This window comes from Phyllostomus hastatus, unplaced genomic scaffold (assembly GCF_019186645.2).
Source record: "Phyllostomus hastatus isolate PE091 unplaced genomic scaffold, TTU_PhHast_1.1 phas_scaffold_55, whole genome shotgun sequence".
Lineage (NCBI taxonomy): Eukaryota > Metazoa > Chordata > Mammalia > Chiroptera > Phyllostomidae > Phyllostomus > Phyllostomus hastatus.
The window spans coordinates 5,424,166-5,451,092 of record NW_025334035.1 but is presented as its reverse complement, the minus strand read 5'-3'; the positions used below and the strand labels follow the sequence as shown (position 1 = coordinate 5,451,092).

The 26,927-nt window shown below is 43.1% G+C and overlaps 1 protein-coding gene across 2 annotated transcripts in view; it reads left to right on the top strand.

Moving 5' to 3' along the window:
- Positions 1–26,927, top strand: part of STX8 (syntaxin 8) — a 243,914-nt gene that overhangs the window by 148,332 nt on the left and 68,655 nt on the right. Inside the window, exons 7-8 of one of the 2 annotated variants that reach the window (XM_045824153.1) lie at positions 4,689–4,790; positions 13,530–13,682. In XM_045824153.1, coding sequence (XP_045680109.1) covers positions 4,689–4,790; positions 13,530–13,657 — 230 coding nt within the window. In that variant the 3' untranslated portion in view covers positions 13,658–13,682. Of the gene's footprint in view, positions 1–4,688; positions 4,791–13,529; positions 13,683–26,927 lie in introns of those variants that run through there. The other variant, XM_045824154.1, reaches the window with a different exon arrangement.

The following is a 26,927-nucleotide window of genomic DNA, read 5'->3' as shown; positions in this document are numbered from 1 at the left end:
TAATATGTGGGAGTTTTTTGTGTATTCTAGATACAGATAGTTTATCAGATATATGGCTTATAAATATTCACCAGTCTGTGGTTTGTTTATTAATTTTCTTAATGGTATCTTTTCATGAGCAGACATTTTTTTATGAAGATCAATTGACCAGTTTCTTGGCCTTATATATTTGTAATAAATCTTGAATTTTGGTGATGTAATATCTCCACCTTTATTTTTTCTTTGTCAAGATTATTTTGGCAATTCTAAATCACTTGGATTCCATGAACATTTTAGAATTGGCTTGCCAATTTCATACTTAAAGCCTGCTAGGGTTTTGATTGGAATTATACTGAATCTACAAATCAGTTGAGGAAAATGAACAGATAGCTTTAAAATATTGAGCCTTTTAGTGTTGCAGGTTCAATTCCCAGTCAGGTTACATGCCTGGGTTGCAGCCCCAGCAACCACACATTGATGTTTCTCTCTCCCTCTCTTTCTCTTTCCCTTCCCTCTCTAAAAATAAAATAAATAAAATCTTTAAAAAATAAAAAATAAAAGCACTCAATTCCTTAAAAAATATTTATTAAAAATAAAATAAAATAAAATATTGAGTCTTTTAATTTGTGAACATGGTATATAGGTCTCCATTGATTTAGGTCTTTCTTTGATTTCCCCTGCACTGTTTCATAGTGTTCAGCATAGAGGTCCTGCACATTTTTTGTTAGATTTATTTCCAGGTATTTCATGTAGTTTTGATGCTATTTTAAATGATATTTTTTACTTTCATTTTTCAGTTGCTTGTCACTAGTATATAGAAACACACTGCTCTTCATAATTGATTGTGTGTCTGTGGATTTGTTAGATCATTTGTACCAGTAGTTTTAAAATAGATCCCATAGAGTGTTCTATGTATACAATCATGTCACATATATATATATTTACATCTTCCTTTAAAATATTTTTGCCTTCAGATAAAATACTCAGCAGGTTGTCAGAGCAGCATCTTTACCTTGCTCCTAACCTCAGAGAAAAAGGGTTCGGCCCTCACTGTTAAGGGTGCTGTTGGCAGGGAGTTTTTCAAGGCGCCCTTCAACAGGCGGAGGGCACACCCTCACACTCCTGGTTTGGTTTTGTTTTTGTGGGGTTTTTTTGAGAATTTCTGTCATGAGTGAACACTGAATTGTGTCAAACCCTTTTTATGCATTTACTGAAATGTCCATATGATTATCTCCTTGAGTCTGGTCATTGATTTTTATGTCTTCTTTTCTATTTCATGTGTTTAAAGCAGTAAGCTTCCTTCTGAGCACTGCTTTAGCTGCATTCCAGACTTTCCTTTTGGATTGTCTCTACCATTCAGTTCAGAACACTTTCTGTGTTCACTTGTGATTTGTTTTTATCCCATGGGTTGCTTGGAGGTAGTTTCCTTAATATTTAACTACAAGGGAGGGTCCATTTTTGTTATGTGTGTTCTTTCATCGTGATGAAAACTTCCTTTTTACCTCCGATCGTACTCTGTGGCTTGGAAGCCTGCCTGGTCTGATACTAATGAAGTCACGCCAGCTTTCTCACGCAGACACTTTCTATGCCTCCTATTTAAAGTGAGTTTCTTGGGGAAGCCTATAGTTGTGTTGTCTTTTTTTTTTAATCTTGCCTGACATTCTTTGTCTTTTAATTGAGCAGTTTGCCCATTTATATTTAATTGACTGCCAATATAGTTGGGTTTCAGTCTTCCATCTAGGTATTTATCTGTCCTGTCTTTTTGTCCTGTCTAGCCTTTGTTCCTCTGTACCTCCTTTTTGCCTTCTTTTGAGTGAATCATGCATTTTCAGTATTTATTTTTATTCCCTCTTGATTTTTTTAAAGCAATAACTCTCAGTAGTGGTGGTGATAGTGGTAGTGGGTATGTGTTTTGGTCTTGTCTCTTTTTCTTAAAAAAAAGTGCTTAGAGCTTTGTAATTCGATACAATAGGCACTAGCCACATACGGCTGTTTAATTTTAACTAAGTAAGATATGAAAAAAGTACGGCTCTCACTGTAGTATGGAGAATGGATTGGAAGGATTCAGGAACAGAAACAGGAAGGTAAGTTAGGACATTGTCTCAGAAACCCTGGAGAATTTCTGTGAGATATCAGTAAGAGGGTTTAGGAGAAATGGTAGGATTGAGAGATAACTGGGGCTGGAAATCAACTAGAGTGGCTACAAATAGAATGTCTGGTGAAAGAGAGGGGAAGGGAGAAGGCCAAGTAACTCCTGAGGTCTCAGGCCAGCAAATGAATGGTGGTGCTGTCCCAGGTGGGCACAGGTAACCGTGTTCTTGGTGATCACAGACAAAGAATTGAACCAAACACACAGAGTTTATAGCAGAAAGAGAGAACAGATTTATTAAGCAATAGTACACTCCAAAGAACATGGGAGCAGGCCAACTCCAAGCAGAGATTGGCCTCAGGGGCTGGAGGGATTCTATTCCTATAGGGCAGATCCCTCCTGGCTGGTTTTGGCGGGCTTTTATTGCACATGTACAAGTAGTTGTATTACTTTAAAGCTACTGTGCATGTGTCTCCCATGATTTTCCTTGATTGGTGACCAGGGAAGAGGGGTCCCACAATGGCAATTTATTATAATGCTATTATAACAAAGCAGGGGTCGTGTAGCATCTTCTGCACAGGTGCATTCATGAGTCAACATGGTCCAGTGTTTTTCCAGAAAGTGAGAACAACCAGTCTTGGAACAGGGTCTCTGTCCTGTATGGATGTCTTAGCTCTAGGGCACCTCTGGAGTTTCCTCCTCCTGCATCAGTGCCATTATTTGAAGGCTGAGGGATTTGGGGGAAGAGGGATCATGTAGTTTTGGTGACCTTGAGAGTCAGCAGTTTGCAGGAATTTCCAGGCAGAGAGAAGCAGTAGGCAGTTGGCTACCTGGGTCAGGAAGTTTGGAGAGCTGTAGAGAGCAGAAGGTTTTCAGGGTTTTAATTTAGTTTATCAATAGATAAACTAAAAGGTATATGAAATCACCATGGTGATATTATAGAGTAGAAATATACAGACCACTTGAGATCACCAACATTTCGGAGGAAGAGGAGAACCTGATGGAGCATCTAGGCAGGGGAGAGGGAGAGTGGGGTAGAGTGTGCCACTGAATACCAGGAAAGAGAGTTATGAATGAACAGTGAAAGACACTCCAGACAGGTGGTATGTAAATAATACTCAACAAACGTGACTTAGATCCACTTTTTAAAGAAGCAGCAAAATGCTTTGAAATTATTTAGTGATTTTATCTTTCGGGCTCCATTCCCTCATTGCCTTTATCTTTGAGTGCTTATTTCATCTTGCTGTGTACCAGGTACTCTCCTGGGGTGGGAGATACAGAGACGAATAAAAGTTAGTTTCTGCCAGAGTCTTTCTGTAAATAGAAAGACATGCAAGCAGATAATCCGAATGCAAAAATAAAAGGGCCTGTAGGTAAAAAGAAGTTGCAGGAAGTGCTTGCTGCAGGAGGCTAGAGGAAAGAACGCCCACCTTGCCTGGCCTTCCTCATGCTGTTCTTTCTGCACAGATTGCCCTTCCTGCTTCCTCACTGCATGGCCTTCAGAACTGATCTCAAATCTTTGGCTTGTCTGTTTTATTTAATTCTTAAGAAAAGTGGTGATGTGTATTAGCCAACCTATCTCTAAAGCAATCACTAAAAAAGAGAGGAAGAGAGAGAAGAAAGAGAAGCAAAATTGAAAAAAAAATATTTTCATCATAAGAAATTCAAATAATAAAGAAAATATAAGGAAGATCATCCAGGATCCTGCCACCTAGAAATAATCATTACTGACACTAGGTTAGCATCACCCAGATATAGCCTTCTAGGTTTCTGTATATTAAAGGATAGAAAGAAATAGTTTTACATAATGAGGATCATAGTGTATATACTATCTTAAATGTTAAGTGCTTCATTTCACTTCTAAAAGATAAGTATTAAAAAAAGATAAACCACATAAAGGATTTTTTACAAGAGAGTAATTACTAAAAAATCCATCTAAGGTTAACAAAAAATTACATCAAACATTGAAGTTTTGGTGATTTTATAAAGCTATAAGTTTCTAAATGTTGTACTTTGTGACAGTTTGATATGGCTCTCTGTGAGTGATGAAGAAATTACCACCTTCCATTTCTTTTCACCTCCCCCAGTGCTTCCTGGCTGTCAGTTATAATTACATCTTCACCGTCGAACACTGATCTACCTTTCTGTAACCTAATCCACATATCTGTTTATCCTCTGTATTTAAATGGGTTCCATTCTCACCATCATCTCTCATGCTGTGGTCTCTGGCTTCTCCATTCTTGGTCAACTGCATTCATCATGAAGAACTTTTCTTAAGAAGGACCCCAGTTGGCCCTGTAGTCTTCTCTGCTGTCTGTCAGTCACCTTTATAACTTGCGTGACAACATGGCTGGCCATGAGCATGCTTTCTTTCCCTTGAACTTTTGACATTTCTCCTCTGTCTCCTGGCATTGCTGTAAACCGGGGTTTTCCCTTTACCACTACTGTTTCCCCCCACTTTTGAGTCAGAATGGCAGTTTTCAAAGAACACAAGTTCCACACCTCTTCCCTCACCGCACTTGGGAGAACTGCTGCTGGGAAGGACCACCACAGCTCTGACACTGGGATGTGAACCAGGGTATTTTGGAGCATTAATCGCGCCTCTTTGGTTCCCTTACAGAAATAATTGATGACCTTGCCAACCTGGTGGATAAAACAGACGAGAAGCTTCGCACTGAAACCAGGCGTGTGAACTTGGTGGACAGAAAGTCAGCATCTTGCGGTAAGAGAGCGGGAGTTGGGGCCTGCCCCTCATGTCGCTTGCGGTTCACTCTGCTGTGAGTTTCCCACATCTGTCTCATGACCACAGGGGTTTGATTGCTCCTCTGAAATGGGTGGTCCCATTTGATGAAGCACTGATGTTACTAAAAGATAACTGAAATCCTGTTCAAATGAAATGAATTGTTTTGAGTTCAGAGAAAGGATAATGCATTCATTTTTTAAAATGCAAACTAAGAAACCTTTCTGTATGTTTCTAGAAAAGAATAGTTGGGGAACTTGTGTGACTGTATGCATATTGGTCGCAGCAGAGCTCCTAGGGCTTAAAGGCAGTCTCATTCACTGTTGTACCTTGTTCTACTTCAGTCACAGTGGATTGTTGAAGATAGAACTCGAGAGCAGCTAAGAGCCTAGGTTCTGAAGCTCAAGCGAGTTCAGATCCTATACTCAGTGATGTTATGCTCCGCAGTCATTTTACTTCTTACTTAATACCTTGTAAGTAAAGTGGGAATTCACATGGAGTGATTTTTAAATGCTGATTCCCAGGCCCTCCCCTGGAGGATCTGATTGAGTAGGCTCAGGTTGGAGTTCAAGAGTGTTCATTATTTGACAAGTACGCCAAGCAGTTTTGATGCAGATGCTTGCTATTCAGAAGTTCTGATGCAGATTTTTGTGACGTTTACATCATACTGCCCGTGTACAGCGCTTTGCCCAAAAGCAAGTGATGATACTGTATTTTGCTGTATATATAATGCTCTCCTGTGTATAATGGGCACCCACATTTTTGGACCAAACTTTCAGGGAAAAAACCTTTTGTTTTCATTTTTTAATTCAAAATCTTATTTATATTTAGAAACAAAACTGATTATTGTATTCCAGGATATTATTTTGCATACAGATATCATTATATGCTTTCCAGAGTTACACTTTCAATGCATAAGCAGAAATAAAAGAATTGAAAACATTTATATAGATACAGACTTAGTAGTACCCATGTATAATGTGCATCCTTATTTTTTCCTCAAAAATTTGGACACAAAAGTGTGCATCATACATGGCAAAATACGGCAAGTGGGGACAGTCGTAGAAATCACAGCGATTGTTATCTGGTGCTTCATCTCACAAAGGTGCACCAAGTTTATAAAGCTAGTACTTTTATTGTAAATAGAAATACAATACAATAAAAAACTAGCAATCTGAACGCATGGTTTGCCTCCCTGGAGCCCTTTCAGTATGAAAAGGTGTAATGGACCCTCTGATCCATCCAGCTGTAGAAAGACGACTCAGGGCAGGGGTCGCCTGAGGTGTACTCATTGAGCATGACTGCCTTCCTTGCCTGTGCCCTGGTTAAACAGAAGTCTAGAGCAGCAGGGTGAGAGAGAGCCAGGTGGAGCAGGACCCTGGAACCTCAGAGGAGGTGAAACTCTGAGGGGCTCCCTGCTTCCCTTTTATCACTTGCTCTGCTCCCTGACCCCAGTTCTCATCCGTCAGGTACCAGCCCAATCTGTGCTTCTGTTCCTGGAGTCACATGCTTCCTTCTTCCCGCCGGGAGCAAAGCCTCCTTGATTTCGCCTTACAACTTTCTCACATGACTTCTGTCCACTGGGCCTTTGTTCCCTGCCCTTGATCCTGAAACTTTGGAGACTGAGGAATGTGGGTTCACGCCCACCTCCCTCTCTTACTATCTTTGATTTGTGTATAAACTTAATCTTACTGAGCCTAGTTTCCTCAGCTATAAAAGAGTGGATGGCCTGGTTATCAAAGTTAAATTGTATAGAATATGTCAGGTGTCTCATGCCGCCCGTCTCCCCTGAACTCCTGTGAGTCTGTAGAGAGGCCCCAAAGCCTGCACTCACACCCGGCGCCACCACTCGCCAGCCAAGTGGCTTCTCTGTGCCTCGGGCTTCTCCTCTCTGAGACCGGGTGAGAAGACTGTTTACGGCATAAGTGGATTAATGTAGATAAAGAGATAGTTGTATATGATACTGATATAGATGCAGACATACAGACTTATAGCACTTAGAACAGTATTCGGCACAGGGTAAGTGAAGAGCAAGTATCAGCTATTGTCATTGTATGCCTAAAGTAGGATGGCTCTTCCCAGGTCACTGATAACATTCCTGAGGTCTTTCTTTGTGCTAAGCAGTCACGTTGCTATTCTTTTGGAATGAGCACATTCACAGACACGTCAGTGCATGTTGGGTTTGCATGTGGCCGCCATTCACCACATGCCATCCACCAAGTCGCAGTGAGGAGTGTTACTAATGCTGTCTCCAGTTCTTTATTTCACAGTATTACCTACTGTTGGTTTTTAGGCCCAGAGATTTCCATAAACCTTCTGAGCTGAACTGCTTCATTTGTTTTAGTAGAAGAGATTTAGAAACTCCCAAAATTACTGAACTGCATATTTTTAAAAACTTGGTATCTTAAAATATATCAACTGTAAAATTATCTCATAACTCACTTGTACTTATTTATATATGATACAGCAGTTATATAATAGGTATCTATTGTCTGTAGTACATACTACCTACAACAGAATCACATGTGGCAACTCGGAAGGGAGAGGTGCAGCAGCACAACGATGTTAGGTGCTGAAAGAAGGAATTTTTATTCTTTCAGTGGAAAGACTTTGGAGACATTTGTTTCTCTTATCCCTTCAATTTTTTCCTAATATTTACTTAGCGGTTCCAATAATACTGTAGATCAACACCCAAATGACTATTCCTCATACCATTTCTGATACCTGATACCACTAGAGGAAAAGGTAATGCATTCATATGTTTAAAGGGAAATCTGTGTTTGTTGACAAGCAGTGCTTGTTTCTCCACACTGATGAAGGTTCCGTATGTGGCCTCCAAAGCTCTGGGGAGGTCAGACCTGTACTGACAACACCCAGCGATTGCCTTCTGAGACTTTCATTGATCAATATTAAGCCTTTGAACACAAAGTATATTGTAGAATTTGCTGAGTAGGTCTAGCAGCCCTATGCAAATTTAGCCAGATCTTTTATTTTAAAAATGTGTTTTATTGTAATAAAATATATATATACCATATACCATATGGTATATACCAAATATATATACCATATACCAAATATATATACCATAAAATTTATCATTGTAACTGTTTTTTAGTGCTCAGCTCAATGACACTAAGCACAGGTACCTTGTTGTCCCACCATCCCCACCATCCATGTCCAGAACTTGTCATCATCCCAGACTGAAACCCTATCCCCATTAAATACTATCCCCCCCTTCCCCCTCCCAGCCTCTGCCAGTGCCATCCTCCTTTCTGCCTCTATTGCAGACACCTCATCTAAGTGGAACCACACGGTGTGCGCCCTTTTGTGTCTGCCTTATTTCCCGTAGCACAGTGCCTTCAGCATTCCTCTAAGCTGTAGCATGCGTCATAATTTCCTTCCCTTTTTGTTAAGCTGAATACGTTCCATTGAATGTACATACTGCATTTTGTCCATTTCTCTGTCAGTGGTCTCCCAGGTTGTTTCCATCTGTGACTACTGTGAATAATGCCCCTATAAACATGAGTATACTAATACTGGTACAAGTATACAAGTATCTGGGGGGCAGGGGCTTGGTCAAGACAGAGCTGTTTCCAAACGTAAGCCTAGGTCTATTGTTTTATATGTAAACACATACATATATATACAGGAAACTGCAGGCAAGGTATATTTTAACTCTTTGAGGGGTGGGAATTAAGCAGCTCACGCCTGTGTAAGGTGGTTCCTCTTCCTGGGCGCTCTAACTGTTTAACTGGGAGCACTCGAGTGGGCTGAGGATGGCAGCTGGTGCATCATTTTACTTAAGGGAGAGCAAAAATGGGTTGTGAACCGTGAAACGGTCTTTTGTTTCCCTATCCTCAGCATATCTTCCTTGCTGATCTGATCTGTCAGTCATAGATGCTTTCACAGTGAGGACATTTCTGGTTATAAGTGCAGACCAAACTGCAAGGGGGCCGCTCAGAAGGGCCTGGTGATGCATTTGTTTGCTCAGTTGTTAACAAAGGATTCAAGCACCGCTTTGTGAACCTTTCACTCGGGGCCTGGGCTTTAAAATTTTTACCGAGATCTTTGCGTGTTTTTTACTCTCTTTTCTTCACCTACCCCTGCCTCAATAATAGCATCAAGTAGAAAACAGTGTTGTCTTTTTCCAGCTTCTAAATGAAAACTAGATGGGTATTTTCCATTGGTACCTATACGAATTTTCAGATCTGTTGCTTGTATTAAGGACATCCGTATAAAAGCAGGATCTTTGTCATTGCAGTTTAAATATTCAGTGTGCCTAGTTCTCATTAGAATTCAAAATAGAGCCTCGTCTGAGTCTGAGGGACGGGGCCAATTGTGAGGGGCCAGACTACGAATTCTGAATGACTCGGGCTGAGGGACATGATTGCTTCTCAGCATATTGACTATTACGTAATGTTGTCTAAGCACATTTATTGTGATTTTAGCGAGGTTTCAGTGCTGTGGCTGGAAATCAGCCCAGCTAACATTTGCATTAACACTCTCTCAGTCCGGAACCCTTGGATTTGCCTTCAGCTCACAGTGGGTAAGAGGAGTACAGGCCAGCGTGGGTGTGGAGCCACGCAGACCTGGGCCACAGCTGGGGCTCTGCCACTTACAGCCCGGCTTGAGCCGCTTGCCCTAAGTCTCAGCTCCCTTCTCTGTAAAATGGGGGTAACAATTACTAGTACCCGTGGTGATTCTGCAAAATGATGAGAACAAGTTGGGTGGCATAGTGAGCGGTTCTAGAGAGTCCTTAATAAAGGCCAGTTCTGGTCAAATGTGAGTCTAAATTGGTTTCCAAGAGCTGCCTCAACCAATAGGACCCAGAGGCCCTGTTTGAAGCCAACATGCAGGGGCCTTTGGGAAGAATGGTGGCACTGTGAGTAAGTTGTGCAGGGTGTTCTGGAGCTATGGAGTTAGCAGTGATTGGCAATGGAGTTGATTTTTAAAAGTGAGCTGAAATGTAGAACTTTGTAGCTGAAGCCCATTACCATCAGGAGGCCAGTGTAGGCCGCCTCTGGCACCCGTGCGGTGGGAGGGTGGTGCTGCCTGACCCCCGTGCAGTGCTGCACACGCTCTTCCTTAGGTTAGCTCTGTGGACCTAATGCCACCCAGAGGGAAACTGGGCACCATGAGAAGCAGCCGGTTTGTTTCACTGACCTCAGAGACAGTTTAATCTCTGAAGGAATGATTTGTAAACCCTTCCACAAACAATCTGAAGCAAAAGAAGAACCATGCAGGTTCTATTGTTTATCTTACTGTTTGTCCAGAATATTCTTCTTGGCTGTTGTTTCCTTACTTTTCTTCTGTCTTTTCCCTGCCATTGTTGACACATTCTTGTTAAATTCCTCAGCTCCCTTTTTCTTTACATACACGTGTGTCTGTATTTCCTCGTGTCATTGTCCATTCGGTCTCTGTGGAGAAATGCTGCGTCCTCTGCTAACGCCCGTCTGCCTTTAGAGCATGTTGTGCTCGGGCTCAGTGCTCCCTTGCTCGCTCATTCATCCCCTCTTCTTCCACACCAACACTGGGCATCATCAGTGCATCAGGCACCGGATGTGCCGGAGCGGAAAGCATATCAGTTAAGGATGTTTCCAGGGCCAGATAGAGACCGACTGTGGTTGTCTTATAAAAATGGGGTCCCGATTAGAGGGCTGCTAGAGGTTCGGAAGAGTGACAGGATGCTGGAGGGCCAGGGGTCCGAGCAGCCATCCCTGGGCAGGAAGAGCCCGGTGGGGATGCTTGCAGCCAGAGTTGCCCAGTGAGGCCACTCCTCTGACCACCTCTGCTGCCCCCTGTCAGGGGAGGAGTGCCAGAATGGCCAGGCCTGGCTGCTGGGTAGGGGGCCGCAAAGGAAGAATCTGACCATATTGGCATCTCCAGTGGGATGAGAGCTCCCTCAAAATGGAAATGGGGATTAGATCTGAACAGTCAGGGAAAAAGCAAAACAAATAAAACATGTTGTCCATTGCAGATGGACTTCCCAAGTAGATTTTTTTAGACCTACGTATGAGCAGTGGTAAGCTTTTTGATACATATTTCCAAGTTACTTCCCAATAATGTATCAGAAACCATCTCCCACCTAAACTTGTTAGTGGCAGGTTCTTGCTAAAACACAGTGCCTCTCTTCACTCCCCTTGAATGACTCCTAGTATTCCAGATTGTTCAAAAAAGAAATGGCTCTTCTTCCATGATTTCTATGATATAGCATTACCCAGAGGTTTGTCCTGCCACTCCAATTGCTTACTCCTTCTCTCCCTTTGCTCTGCTGCTTGTTGAGTGCCACACCAGCCACTGAGGATCCAACGCTGGAGAAGACCTGGTGCCCAGTGGGAAGGTGGCAAACACAGGGCAGCTCCCCTCATGGTACACAGGGCATGTGGAAGCAGCCTCACTGGGGCCGCTGGAGCTCACTGTAGAAAGTAGAATCGAAATGTGACAAAGGCAGGTTGGAGAAAGCAGCATTTCAGGCAGTAGGAAACGTGGATTTGAAGGAGGCACTGAGGCAGGCAACAGTCCTTGGTTTCTCAGACAACAAATAGGACTGTCTGCCTGGGGTCGAGGGCGCCTGTGGGAGAGGCAGAGGGAATGAAGCTGGACAAGTGTGGTGGCGCCAGGTCTTGGAGAGCCTCTGGTGCTAATTCAGCCTCCCTTGTCTCTTTGATTGTTTTTTTATTTTTTTATGTTTCCTCTTCTGTTGAGGACAGTACTGAGGTCTCTGTCCTCTGCTCTTTTTTTTCTTGACACTTTTTCTTTAAGCTACTTCCTTGACTCTCTTGGATGGCTTCGTGGGCAGCTAACGGTTCCGCATCTCAGATTTGAAAGTCACGTGAATCTCAAGGTCTGCATCTTCTTCTGCTTCCCATCACTTTCTCTGGACTGTCCCCGGCACCCGCTCAATCTGTACACGTTCTTCGTAGACCCATTCTCTTTTTTTTTAAAGATTTTATAATTTTATTTTTAGAGAGGAAAGGGAGGGAGATAGAGAGAGAGAAAGAAACATCAATGTGCGGTTGCTGGGGGTTATGGCCTGCAACCCAGGCATGTACCCTGGCTGGGAATCGAACCTGCGACACTTTGGTTCGCAGCCCACACTCAGTCCACTGAGGTACGCCAGCCAGGGCTTAGACCCATTCTCTTTATCTCAGAATAAGCTTCAAACGCTTCTGAAGGCCAGGTAGGAACCCCTGGCGAGTGCAGCGGGCCGCTGTGGCTGCCTCTTGTGGCAAACGAGAGGATAAACAGCAGATTCCTGCCTGTGGGGATGCAGGCCTAGAATTCCCTGTGTGTTTATTTTTTTAAGAGAAGCCTGAAATCTGGACCTTTAAGTGAAACCTCCCAACATTTTAATGTTGACAATAAATTAACATTAAAAAACACCCGTGCGGGCCCAGTAGCACATGTCGCAGTGTGCTGCTTTGGGACCACTCTCTCTCCCATCTCTGTGGCTAGCCCCTAGGCCTGCGTGGGGCTAGCTCTGAAATATGTCTCTTCCCTCCTCATCACTTTTTGTTCTTACCGCTCTGTTTCCGGCTTTGTCACATATATGTAACCATTAACAACCATAATGAAAAGTCTGTTTATTGGGACAAAAGAATGTACACAATTGTAACCTTGACCATATTTATATAAATGGGCTCCCATCTTACGGATTTGGTGTCTTAATGCAGCAAACATCTAACTGGCTATCAAGATTACAAAGATAAACAAGATTGAGTCCCTTTCTTAGGTGCTCTTATTTTTAAAAAATGCCTTTTTCAATTGGTTTTAAACTGTTCCCCCCAGACTCATCTGCTATATTTTAGAACAATGACTTTTCTCCATCATGAAGATAATAGGTACAAGGTAGTAAAACCACATAGTGTAAAACTCATGGGAGACTGCTTCTGAAATCCGAGAGTATTGTGGCATCGCAACGAATACATTGGAATTGCTCAGTATTCATTTCAGGAGCTAAGTCACACAACTCACAGACCTTGCCTTCTCTTGGCACTTTAAATGCCCCCTCCCTCCTGAGCCCAGAGTTGCTCACGAAGTTTGTATAATATGCACCTGTGAAGTGTTTGTGGTTAAATATATCTTATATGTGGCCACATCGCTGTGGTCAGCTTTGATTTTGAGTTCCTACTGTGGAAAAGCTAGTGTTTTTTTCTAATAGCATTTATTTAGGGAGCGATAATAGGAGCAATAAGTTCGAATGTTGATGCTTCAGCTTAATCCAGGCAAAGCGGAGCTTTTGAGAGAAGCACAAAATTGGAAAACCTTTACATAATGGAAGGTGATTGATCATGGCTGACAGCCTCGGAGCTGTCACCATGACCACCTCAGAGGGCTCCATGCATCTGTAATCTGTGACGAGGTAGTGACTTTTGCTATCATCAAGGGGTCAGTAGCAATCACAAAGTAGAACCATTTTTTGATTATCATATTTGCTTGGTGTTGCTTGGAAAAATAAGGTGTGATTTCCAAGAGTGGCTTATGTTGTTATCGAATAATAATTACACTGTATGGACCTTGGTTGATGCTACTGCTGACATATGTGTTTGGGCATGTTTTCTGGTAATGTTTGTTCACCAATGAATTCGTCTGCTCACGCCTGGCCCTATGGGATCGGCAAGTACTGGCTGCATTTAGAAAGACTATCAGTAGGTCTGGGACAGAACATGCTTCATATACTCAAAGTATACTTTACTTCTGTTATTTGTCTACTGTTTATAGGGAAAGAGCGCCCCGTCAGCACTCAAGATATGTTGCCAACCCACCCCAATCCTTCAGCAGGTCACCATTACACTCAAGTGCTGCTCATTCACGTATTGATTTTATTTTATGTCTGTAAATTGAAATGAAATGAAGAATTGGATTCTGCTGTGACTGTGATTGCCCAAGCTGGATAAGCCTGGGAGGGAAGTCATTTGATGTCTTTTTACATGTAGAATCAATGGCTTAGACACACACACATGCACACACACATACACACACACACACACACACACCCCAGTAATCAGATCGAGGTTGGACCTTCGTCAGTCTCTTCGTTTCACAAGGGTGGCCGGCACCCAGTGAGACACTGGCAGAGGTAAATCATGCCAAACAGACTTTTACCATAAGTGTGATGTACTGCTGTGTTGGTTGAAAATTTTTTAAACGAACATATGAGTATATAATTTTTCTCATCAGAACAAAACAAGAAAGATAAAGAGGGAAAGTATGAGGTTTGGTGGTATCTATTTTGATAAGAAAATAAAAGGATGACTTATTTAGAATAGCTCTTCAGTCCTGTGTTTGAAAGTAGCTTTTCTCTCAAGTTGGGTTTATAGCTCTGGGGCTATTTTTAGTTATATTTTAAAAAGTGAGTTGGTAGGCATTTTTAATTTGGGGGGAAGTTTACTAAAATTTAAGTTTTGATAGAGATTTTCATGCCTCTCACTCCCCCTTAACAATTATAATTATAAAATGGATTAAATAGACATGTTGCTGGTTTTAGGGTTATTAAATTCATAATTACTCACAAGTAAATTGTCTTGTTTGTGGATTGTCAAAACAAAAATCTTAAGTGTCAGATTGCCATTCTGTTTAAGAGTTCCTCTAGGCCTAGCCAGTTAGTGTGCCCTCAGAGGATGAGACTGTCTCACTTCTCCCCTAGCTGTGATACCCAGTGTTGCCTGTGAGAAACAATAACCATTGATAAACAGAGTTGAATAGTGTTAACCCATCCTCATGTTTCAGCTCAGCCAGGGAAATAGTCTTCAGACTTTGATGGAAAGGGAAAATGTGATCCCAGAGCCAGAAGGGAGCTGGCTTATACAGAAGGTCCTGCGCCTGGTGCCTGATTGTTCTGGCCTCATGCAAATGAGGACCCCAAATCCTTGCAGCTTGATTGGTCCAAAAGGGACTTTCCTAATTGGTTAGAATACAGCTGCTCTGGTTGGTCAGAGCTCTGCATTTCTAGCTTGACAGGGAAAGCCTCAATCCCACTGGTTGAAGTAGGGTTCCAGGAACTTCTTTAAAAAAAAAAAAAAAAGATTTCCTTTATTTTTAGAGAGAGGGGAAGGAGGGAAGAAAGAGAGGGAGAGAAACGTGATATGAGAGAGAAACATCCATCGGTTGCCTCTCACATGCACCCTAACTGGGGACCGAACCCATGACCCAGGCATGTGCCCTGACCAGGAATGAACCAGTGACCTTTTGCTTTGTGTGGACAATACCCAACTGAGCCACACTGGTCTGGATAAGGACTGGCTGAGATGGCGGCAACACAGTGCAGGCAGGCAGTTCAGTGCAGAGGCAGGTAGTTCAGTGCAGCCTTCTCCCTAGTTTGTGTGAGAGGCCTTTGTGTAGAAATGGCTGCTAGGCTCTGTTTTCTAAAATTTGAGCCCAGTTAGCCACCAGGAGCCCTTCTTAATATGTGTCTTCTTTCTCAGGGTTCATGTAGAAACAAGCAAAATTAAAGAAGGGGTTATAACATTTTTAGAAATTATAGCAGTTAATGCCTGGCAGTAGTCATTTCTAACTTTCTGCAAAACCTCTCTGTCAGCCACTGCTGTTCCATCCATGAGTAAATCTACTCCGGCTGCTGCGCTCCATGCCGCACACAGAATGGTGGTGCCTGTGTGAAAGTGGCTCCATTGCAAAGCAGGGCTGACAGTCCAGAGAACCAGCCCTGTGGCTTCTTTTTGGTCCTAACAACACAGATGCCCACTTGGAACTACACACATTTGAATGAATTAGGAGGAGTTAGATAGTTTAAGGGGATTTGTATTCAGAAAACAGACAGTTATCCTTTTGCAAACCCTTTGGGAATACAGTATTATGAGTCCTGATATTAGCTTTTAAAGAACTTGACTGTAGGCATTGTTGCATTAATTAAAGTTTTTATCAGCTCTAGGGATCCATCAGTCAGCTCAAGAGAACCTCACTGGTGACTCAGTATTTATTTTTTGACTCACTTTTCCTTTGTCTTTCAGAGCTAGGCAGTAATGTCAATTTTCAGCCATTGAACCAATGCTCAGTTCCTTAGAATAATTGATTTGGGGCTCATTTTACATCACTGTTGGGTTTTCTCTGTCTGTGAGTGTGAACACTAAGATCAATTTCTCCGGATTAGCAGCAAAATGATCTTTGGATTGGACTGGGGGTCAGCCGTCCGTGACACAGGCCTTCCCCCGGGGCAGCACCGCAGGTCTCCTTGCATCTCTCACACCTGGGCTCAGAGCTGGCGGTGCCCCGGGCCGCGCAGCTCAATGGCCGTGGCGGGGCCGAGTCCTGAAGGCCCCCGTGTGTCCTTTCACACCTGATTCGTGCTTCCAGGAGCCCTTCTTCCTTTTCGAACCTCTAGCAGTAATTCCTTTCAAAATGACTGTTGGATTTCTGAAAAGTCTTATTTTTTAAAAAATTCTTGCAGAAAGAGATCCAAGGTTTTTCATCATTGTGTTGCCATTTATCTGGTATAACCTCTTACCTGTAAACACTCGGAGAATGGGAAAGGAAACTAAAAATGCTCACTTGAAGAAATGAATGAGTATGGTGGTGGCAGGAACACGCAGTGTAAATACGCTAACGCCACGGAGCCATGTTGTGGCCGACGGGGCGGATTTCACATTCTGTGCATTTCACCACAACACCATTCTCTTCCGACTAAAAACTGAGTAAGTACTTGGTGCTCTCCATCCCATGAGATTACGGCAGAGTTAGGATAATATAATTTCCAAAATTCCTTGGCATCTTTAAAATAATGTGTCATACTGGTCCACACAACCATTGTTTACATGATGCAGTAACAGAGTCTTAATAATATCTATTTGATTTGCCTAAATAAAATAGAAATAGGAAAAAATGTCTTCAAAAACTAGAAGACATTTTAAAAATAGGGATAAGTGAATTAAGCATTATTGTCATTATATCTTATTCTTGCTATTTCTATTAATATTAATAAAGCAAGTTCACTGATCAATGAGACACTATATCATACATCTGAAATAATGGCAACTTATTTTTGAAATCTGGAAGGAGAGTTTTCTGCCTGGAATGTGTGATTTGCAGACTTCTCTTTCCCTGTCATCATTCCTCTGAGATGATACTTCTTATATGATTTTAGTAACACCTTTTGTTGTGTCAATAGGCAGCAGACACATCTCACTGTGACACTGAGTTTGTTTCATACTTCTTGTTCCTGAGAAAGGTTCAACTTCCAGTCCTTACAAAAAATGGCTGTTCTTTGTCACCAATTTTATACCTCTTTTAAGGTTTTTAAACTCTGCTTCTCTTTCTTAAAAAAGAAAAATGTTCCTGAACTGTTTCCTGTGGGTCTTCTACTTCCATAAGTATTTCTTAAGCTTTGGCTTATATGTTTGGCGGCATGTGATTGCTCCAGTGAATCTAACCATTGCAATGTGATGAAGTTTAAATGTCCCTCCCTCTCTGCAGAAGTGCCTTCACTGCCAGTCGCATAAATTCATTCTAGGCCTGAAGCAGGCTTTTCAGGGGAAGCCCTTTTTGTCTGTAAGAACTAAATGACCCTACTTCTAACCACTTTGCAAAGTGGAGCCTGTGATTGTGCTCTGAGTCTATCTGTGAAGGGGGGAGGGGGGAGGAAACCCACTGGAAGGAGCTTCTCTTTGTCCTGTGACTGTTCTTCTCACCTTTACAGGCCAAACATAACATAGCCTGCCTTTGGCAAATTAGAAGATTTAGCTATTTAAAGGCATATATAGGGCCTTTGGGAAAAGATACATAAAATCACTACTAATTATACCAATAGTAACCCTCAAACTGAACCCAGAGGTTTCCCTGTCAAAGTTTTTTCTCTCCAAAGTGGCATGCAAACTGTGCTGTCTACCCTGCTCGCTTTCGTGAAGCCCAGTCATGTGCCTCGGGCGTCACTGAGTGCCCAGAAAGCTGCTTAGTTTGTAGGTGACGAAAGATCGTGAGGAGTTCTCTGGAGAATTTCTCCGCAGGGATTAGAGGTGCTCTATTCAACCTTCCCCCCCACCCTAGTTGCCCCCTCCCCCGGGGCTGGTGTGTTTGTTTTGAAGGTAGCAACTCCCACAGACAGGAACCTCTCTTTTCTTCCACAGTAATGGAAGTGGAAAGAAAGTCCAATTCGCCATCCTTCGCTTCAGGGAGAGGGTGCTGTGAGTAATCCCGAGTAGGCATCTCTGAGCAAACGGCCCTGCAGCACCAGCCACCCCAGAGGGTCTGACTTCCTGGGCTCTGGACTCCACCAGCAGCCCCTTGAGTGGAGCCTTAACACACCCACCCTGAAGGTGCATCTCTGGCTCCGGGCTGCTGGGTCTCCCTGTACCTGCATACTCTCCTTCTTGCCTCTTTTCCATCTTCTCTCTTTCCAGTCTTTTTCTCCTTCTTTCTCCTTCCCTATTTTCTCGTAGTTCCAGTCGTCTTCTCTCCACTGCTCTTCTCCATTCCTCCTCTCTGTAAGAACATTCCCCCAAAGGCCTCTCTCCTCAGCCACATCCCATCCTCTCAGCCAGCATGTGTGAAGCCTCGCCATCCCCTGGTTGGTCTTGTCTGTCCCAGCCAGTCACTCTCCCCCTTGATTGTCACAGAGCAGGGAGCCATTTGGAAGTGTGTTACAGAACATAACAGAATACAGGGAGAGTCCAAGAAATGCACTTTAAAAATGTTATTGAATGATATCCTTATGATATACCCTGACAACTTGCTTTTAAAAATATCTTTTGTATCTGCTTTCTTGCCATTTTCATTACTCATTTTAAAGTGTTGAAGACAGTGACTTACCACCTGAGTGATGAAGCATGCTGCATTTTGCAAAATTGAAGACTGAAGCAGCCTTCTCCCAACTTGGTTTCATCTCCCCATTGAAAGACCGTTTTGTTTGGGGAGGGGAGGTCGGTTATTTTAGCAGTATGCAAACGATTGTTGTATCAGTCAGACTTTATGGAAAAGGGTCTGTGGCACATTTAGTTACTTAGTTTGGAAAGTGGTAGATACTGTCTTTAATTTAGGACTTCACATTTGGGTAAATCTGCCATTTCTAGAGATGTGCGGCTTTATTCATAAAACAGTTAAAGTCAGACTCTACTTTTTTAATCATAAATGTTTGAGAACTTGTAGAGGGTTGTTTTTTTAAGTTTTATCCTCAGGGGTGCCCTATTCATCAGGGGCCAGTCAGGAAAATGAGTGACCCACTGAGGGGAGTCTTAATGCAAAGAACTTGTTACAATACTGTTGGAAGGACTGAGAGAATAAAAGGGGAGAGCGAAGTGGTCCTGAAAGTAGTAACTGTATGAAGCAGCTGCCACCCATAGACCTGGGAGAAGAAAGGTGTGGAAGTGGGGCTGCAGAGCCCGCCTGGCGGCGACTCACTGCTGCACCTTGGGGATGCTTCTGAGCCAGGGCTGGAAGCACCTAGGAGGGAGCTCCCGAAGCAGAGCTGGGACCACAAGGAAAGAGACACCCACAGGCCCACAAGGGCCTGCCTTGCTGGTTCTGGGACCACCAAAGAGAGGCTGCAGTGGCTGTAGCTGGGATCATTGAAGCAACAGTGCATACTTGCAGAGACACTGCTGGAAGTAGATGAGGAAAGAAAGAAAGATCTTCATCGCCCTTCTTGCTTCCTGAACTCCTACCAGTACCTTGTATTAACAGAACATAACAGGAGCCTGGGAAAGTCGTTTGCAGACTCCATTCCCCAGTGTGGCAGAGCAGAGTAGAGCGAGCAGGTGTGCAGCTGGTGGACACATAGGCCCTTTCCATGGGGCCCACGGGATGCTCTGTATCTATTTTACCAAAAATCATCTGAGATGTTTTCCCAACCTATGATGTTTCATTCAGAACTATTAGGTTCTTCATGGACCTGTTGAACTGGAAAAGATTTGTGTGTATTCTAAAGGACTTTTTAGTGAGAGCCATTCTTAAAGTCATACCAGGCAATATGAATTTCAGAAGATCCCCAAATATATAGGTTGTCATTAACAGAAGAAAGTGTTGTTGTCACAGTGACATGCCAAAGGGAATGGTGCCATTTCTCCTGCTTGGCAAATGGACCTACCACTTGCGTATTAAATAATTATAGATATGAACAAATGTACAGTAGTTGACCTTAATGTCTTAGAGTTACGTCGGCTTACATCCTTCAGTTATCTCCTTTCTATCTGTTTGTGAAAGAAAGAACTATGAGAAGTTGTCTTTAAAAAGTGACAAACAGCCTGGCTAGTGTATGGTGTAGCTCAGTGGATTGAGTGCAGGCTGCAAACCAAAGGGTCGCTGGTTCAATTCCCAGTCAGGGCACATGCCTGGGTTGCAGGCCACGTCCCCAGTAGGGGGCGTGTGAGAGGCAACCATATATTGATGGTTGTCTCCCTCTTCCTCCCGGCCTTCCCCTCTCTCTAAAATAAATAAATAAATAAAATTTGTTTTAAAAAGTGACAAACATAAAGGCCCACTAGCCCCCTTCTGCAGTTTTAAGGAAAAAGTAAAGTTGAAGAAATCTTCCAGAGATTAGAACCAAAAGACAAAGGAGGATATAAAAATTAGAGGGTCAGCTCAAGATCCAAACAATAGGAATATCACAATGAGAAAAGAGGAACAAGGAAATTTTCAAAGGAAATAATATAAGAAATTTTCCTAGAACTGAGGGAAGGAATGACCATAATTGAAAGCGTCCACTAAGTACCGAGCCCAAGAAATGAAGGAAAGACCCATGTTAAAGCATAGCATAATTAAATTTTAAAATATCCAGATAAAGAGAAGTTCCTATAAGCTTCCCAGAGAAGCCAGTGGGTGGGGGGACATTGAGTAGTGAGGGGAGGTCACGTTCAACAGATCTGAAATCACACTGGTACCCGGTTTCTCAGCAGTGGAGTATTGCAGGATGCTCCTGGCAGATGTACTTGCCTTAAACGAGAAAGTAACTGTGGAAAGGAGATCTGTGGTGCCACAAAGGAGGGAGAGAAGTGAAGAGAACTCACTAGATTATAGCAGTGGGAATACCCAGGGTATCTACTGCATAGCAGACCAAGAGAACCACCATTCCAGAACAGAGCTGGGAGTTGGGGAGAAACCAGAATGCTGTTTTCCTCATGACAAATTGCACTGAGGGGCTGCTGGAGAGTATGGGATTTAGTTGGAGAAAATCTAAGCAATTGAAAAAGAAAGACAGTTGTTAACTCCAGAAAAACATAAAGTAATACAAAAAAAAAAAGGAAACATAATGTGTTACCTAAAAGTGATGTACATAGTCATAATAATGTGGACATTAGTTGTTAATATGACCAGAATGTCTGCTTTAACTGTAAGGAAGATGGGAGAGGGAAGAGGTGGAGTATAAAAAAGCTAAATCTAAATCCTACTCTATCAAAGGAGGAAATAACTGTGTCACTTCCCAAACTGTTGGAATTCTGAGATTATGGTATGAGTATATTATTTTAAACTGTGGAGGTTAGTGATGGATTGGTTAGAAGAGAGTGGCACAGATTACTTTTTTTATTATTATAAACCTTTTTAGAATTACTTGATTTTTTAAATTTGTGCATGAATCATTTTAATACAATAATTTTTTTCTAATGTTGAGGTTTTTAGGTTTGTAGATTCTGTTTGTCTTGAAGGATAAGCTTCTAAACAGCAAGCAAAATCTGTTTGTTAAAAATATAGTTTATTCAATAAAAAAGAATTTGAGTAATTTTAAAATAGATTTTTTAATGCTGTTAGTTGGATATATTTGCAGGATGATGAACTGCAGAAATCTTGAACTCTGCTAAGCAGGTTTATTGTTGGGAGTGATATTAGTAGAGTGATTCTGAATCTACTTTGTGTATTAGTAACAGAGAGAGTAAATACGTTGATGCTCTTAGGAACCAGGGAGATACAGTTAGCAAATGGGAAAAGTAGAGCAAAATTTGCAGTGCTGGATTACAATTAGAAGTATCATTGTGGACTCATGGTTAAAAAATGATAAATTTCCTAGACTTCCATAAAGTCCAGGAAGCTCAGAGAGTCCCAAACAAGTTGGACCCAAGGAGGAACACACCAAGGCACATCATAATTACATTACCCAAGATTAAAGATAAGTAGAGAATCCTAGAAGCAACAAGAGAAAAGGAGACAATTACCTACAACGGAGTTCCCATAAGACTGTCAGCTCATTTCTCAAAAGAGACCTTACAGGCAAGAAGGGGCTAGAAAGAAATATTCCAAGTCATGAAAGGCAAGGACTTACATCCAAGATTGCTCTATCCAGCAAAGCTTTCATTTAGAATGGAAGGGCAGATAAAGTGCTTCTCAGATAAAGTCAAGTTAAAGGAGTTCATCATCACCAAGCCCTTATTATATGAGATGTTAAAGGGATTTATCTAAGAAAAAGAAGATAAAAAATATGTACAATAAAAGGACAGCAAACTCACAATTATTAACAACCACACCAAAAACAAAAACAAACTAAGCAAACAACTAGAACAGGAACAGAATCACAGAAATGGAGATAACATGGAGGGTTATCAACAGGGGAGTGGAAGGAGGAAAGAGGGGGAAAAGATACAGAGAATAAGCAACATAGATGGTAGGTAGAAAATAGACAGGGAGAGGGTAAGAATAGTATGGGAAATGTAGAAGTCAAAGAACTTATATGTATAACCCATGGATATGAACTAAAGGTGGGGAATGTGGGTGGGAGGGGTGTGCAGGACAGAGGGGAGTGAATGGGGAGAAATGGGACAACTTTAATAAAATATATTAAAAATGATAAGTTTCCTACTTTGTTTATTTATTTTTAATTTTCTACTTTTAAGCACTGAAAGAGCCCAGAAGCAAAGATACTTCATTAGCAGTAAGCACCCAGATTCTGGCTGCTAAAGACTATTCACCACGAAAAAGAACCTAGGCTCCTTGCAGAAACTGCTCGTTTCAGGTCTGGGTTGGAGAATTATGTCAAGCATACAACATCTTTGTCAGAAATCAAAGAAATGGGCATGCAGTGGTGACGGTGTATGAAGAGGACATAGGAGCTGGCTTACAGTGCCTCCCATTGGTCAGAGTTGGGGAAATTGGAGCAATAAAAAGGAAAATGATGGCAGTAAACCCTGCATTTTAAAAATGCGTCCATGAGTTCACAGCGATAGTCTAAAAAGGCAGAGGTATGGACGGAGAGAGGGTCATCTTGCAAGCTAATAGATGAAGAAGAATGATGAAAGTATAAAATCACCATTTTGCAACCAATAATAGTTTCAGAATCATCAGTGAATGCTAAACTGCGTGAAGGGTTGTGGGAAATAGGATATTCAAAGTCTCAAATTACCCCTCCATTGATTACTTATTAGTTACAAAGTAGAAAGGATACTTGGACAGAGTAATCAAACTTAGCAGTCACCAGCAGTATGACAACCTAGCAACTCATCAGTCGGGGAGGGTGGAATTTGAATACAGATGGAAAGTTATTAGGTTGTGACTGAATGAATGGTATGGGTCAGTTACACTTGGATTTGTCCTCACAGTCTAAAATACTCAAATGTCTAGGACCACTAAAAAGAAATACCACCTGTTACATAGGTATACATAGGTATATTTTTTAAGTTTTGTAGCTTTCAGCCACATACTACCCAGCCATCAGTATTCATTTTGTGAAGCTTACACACACACCATAATATTGTTTAACCAGAAAAAGGAATGAAATACCAGTACAGGCTTAGGATATGGGTGAACTTTGAAACATTATGTTAACTGAAGGAAGCCAGACCCAAAGTGTTTCCATTTATACAAAATGTCTGGGAGAGAGAAGTTTGTGGAGACAGACCGCATGCAGATTCACGGTTGCCAGGGGCTGGGGGATTGGAAGGAATGGGTAGAGATTGCTTAATGGGTATGAGGTTTCCTTTTGGATGATGAAATAGTTCTGGATAAAGATATTAGTGATGGTTGTACAACACTGTGACTGTAATGAATACCAATGAATTTATACATTAAAATGGTAAAGAAAAAAAAGCCATTAAAAACAAGGTCTGGGCCCTGGCCAGTTGATTAGAGGGTCATCCCAAAACACCAAGGTTGCAGGTTAGATCCCTGGTCAGGGCACATATAAGAGTCAACCAATAATAATACATGAGTAAGTGGAATAGCAAATCAATATTCATTCAATCTCAATCTCTCTCTCTCTCTCTCTCTCTCTCTCTCTCTCTCTCTCTCTCTCTCTCTCTCTCTCTTTCTCTCTCTCTTTCTCTCTCTCTCAAAACAAAACCAACAACTGACTCCTGTATTTTTCGGACTATAAGACGCACAACCCAAATTTGGGAGGGAAAGCGGGTGTGTCTTATAGTCTGAATGTAGCTCACCTGGCTGTGGGGGCGCAGCGGCCTATGTTATTTATGTTATTAAATATTTTACCACATTTTTTCTTCAAAATTTTTTTTTCCTATTTTCCTCCTCTAAAACCCGGTGTGTCTTATGGTCTGGTATGTCTTACAGTCCGAGAAATTCATTAACTCTTATTAAAAAGTAACATAGTCAATTTGGGAGGGCTGGGGTTTCCTGGTTTAAAAGTTCAGAGCACTTACATGGAGTAACAATAGGTCATGAAGGTGAACTGGGATAAGTTGCGGGCACCTCTGACTTCGGAAGCGGCTGACGAGGAGAGGCCGTGCTTCCTGAGCCACTTGCCGCGAAGGCGGTCGGAAGGGCCCTAGGAGCCCACGCAGCACAGCCTCCCCAGGTGGCGTCTCTGCGGCCTGTCAGCAAGTTAGAAGCTCAAGGGAGCCTGTTCACGCCCTGGCCTCCTGGCTTCTGAGTTTGTTTTCTTTCTTCCTAAAATACTTGGTGTGGATGCATGTGAAATCCACCCTCAGACCTGCATAGTCTACAAGACCCCCCATCGAGAGTTTGATAAAGTTTTTGGAGTTGTGTAAAGGAAGTGACCGGATGTGGCCAGTGTTTGTGGTTTGTGGTCATCGCTTGCTAAACTTTTTCCTTCCCTGGTGCCTCTCAGAAGTTCTGAGTTTTCCATGCCACCCCAGAGTGTTGAGGACTACGGTTAAGTGGGATGGACAGGGGGAGTCGAGGAGAGGCGGGGACCCGGGTGGAAGAAGTGAAAGAAAAGAAGTTTCCCGGATGAGGGGGGAGAAGGGGTGAAGGGTGGTCCTGACTGGCCGAGGAGAAAGGCCCTCTGTCGAGAATGCGCTTGCGTTCCCCTGTGGAATCAGCTGCCTGGACAGTGACTCCTGTCCCTGGTCTCAGCAGTGGAGGACCTGCGGTGACTGTTTCTAGGTTACCTGAAAGAAGCACAACTGTGAGAAATGTGGAGGTTCGGGCGAGGTATTGCGGGTGTCCGATCTGGGGCAGAGAGCCGGAAAAGGCCCACACCTCAGCATGTCTCTTCTCCCGCTTCGGTGGGGTCCTTGCATTGCGCCCTCCTCAGAGAGTCATGCAGGCCAGCGTTGCGGATTCACAGGCAGGGCGGACGAGGAAGAGGAGAGCCTCAGACCAGGCACCGGAGAGCTGGGAGCGGCGAATACCCTGTGAACTGGAGCCTGGGCATCCCCCTGGACAGGGGTCCTGCCCCTGGATCCACAGGCCCTGGGCTGTCGGAGGGGCTGCTGCCCGTTTCAAAGAAAGGGGGAGAGGCTGGGCCAGGCCGAGGAGGGTGAGGCACAGGAGGGCAGAGGGAGCAAGAGAAACCCCTGATATTATGTGAAACTTGCCAATTCCTAAAACACTGTCCAAGTCAAAACCAAGCTGCAGACCGGGCCTGGCCCCCCGGCTGCCCAGTTCTGACCCGAGACTTAAGGCCGCACCTCACTGACGCGGCTGCCAGAGCTGGATGCGGCGTGTGTGGGGCCAGGGGAGGGCAGAAAGTGTGCTGTTCGCCCTTACAGCAACCTAATTTGATTTCTTTTTTACTATCACAGAAAATCATTCATTTTAGGGAGATTGGAGCTTGGATGGGGAAATACTTTTATACTCTGGGGAAGGAGGGGGAGGCCTGGATGAGGTGACAGTGTGGGCTGGGGACAGCCCTGCCACAGGACAGTGCCATTTTGGCAGGCCCAGGGCAGCGCTGTGAGTGAGACCTTAGGGTGCCTGGGCGCTGGGCAGACGGGGACCAGATGGTAGGAGAGGAGCACAGGAAGGAAGAAGGAAAGAAGGAAAAGTTTGGTGTCAAAGACAGACCGCCACGTTTTGCCTGGAGCCTCCTCAGTCAGCTGGACCCTGCCTGTCCCATTCCCCCAGCCCCACATCACACAGAAAGTGCTCCCTTTGCTTAACAGTGAAACCTACGAGTAAATGAAAGGAAGAGCCCTAGACCTTTGCAGCAAAAATCCTGGGACATGAACAAGGTGGATTAACTTTGCTTTCAGTGACTATTTTTATATTTTGTAGCTTATTTTATTGTCTCATAGTCAGTAGTTGTTCTTGGGCCTCATTTTTGCATTATCTGCTCTTAAAAAAATTAGATTAAGCAACCCTGGATCAGAATTAACTTTATTTTTTAATTAGAATTAATTAACCTGATATTTTTCAGAAAAGAACCCAAACCAGGAGGGGAAGCCTCATTTCCTCAGTGCAGGAGTGAGCAGAGCTAGACATTGGTAGCAGAAGGGAGGCCTGGAAGGGCAGATGGGGCTGGGGGCGCTGGGGGGCTGGGGAGTGGGAAGGAGGGTCACTGGGTGAGTCGGAACTGGAGCAGCCTGTGAGAAATCTGCAGGCAGCTGGCAGCACTTGCAGTGTGCGTGCTTATCTGTTCCCAGGCGGGATCTGCACTTCACCTTCCCCACCCCCGGTCTGACATCCATCAGCACCCTGCCTGCCTCCCCTGATCCGGTGGCAGAATTTATAGTTAAGTTCTGAAAGAGTGGAAAAGGCAGGGAAGCTGGCGCAGCATGGGAACCAGTTGTGAAGGGATAAATCAAGGCCTCTTTAAGGTCTAGGATCATCTTGGCATCTTTCACTTTGGGGTTCTTTATATGAGAGGCTTTGAAGAGCTGCAACATGGCTTTAAAGGTATGGGGGGCGCTTTAGGAGAAAAGAAACACAGTACACAAGGATCAATTTGGCTGTTTAAATAGATGTCATCTTGTTATGGTTTCATTGTGGCTGTTCTGCACCTACCAGTAGAGAGAATAGCTGTCATTAACTCCTTTCATCTGATTTTACTAT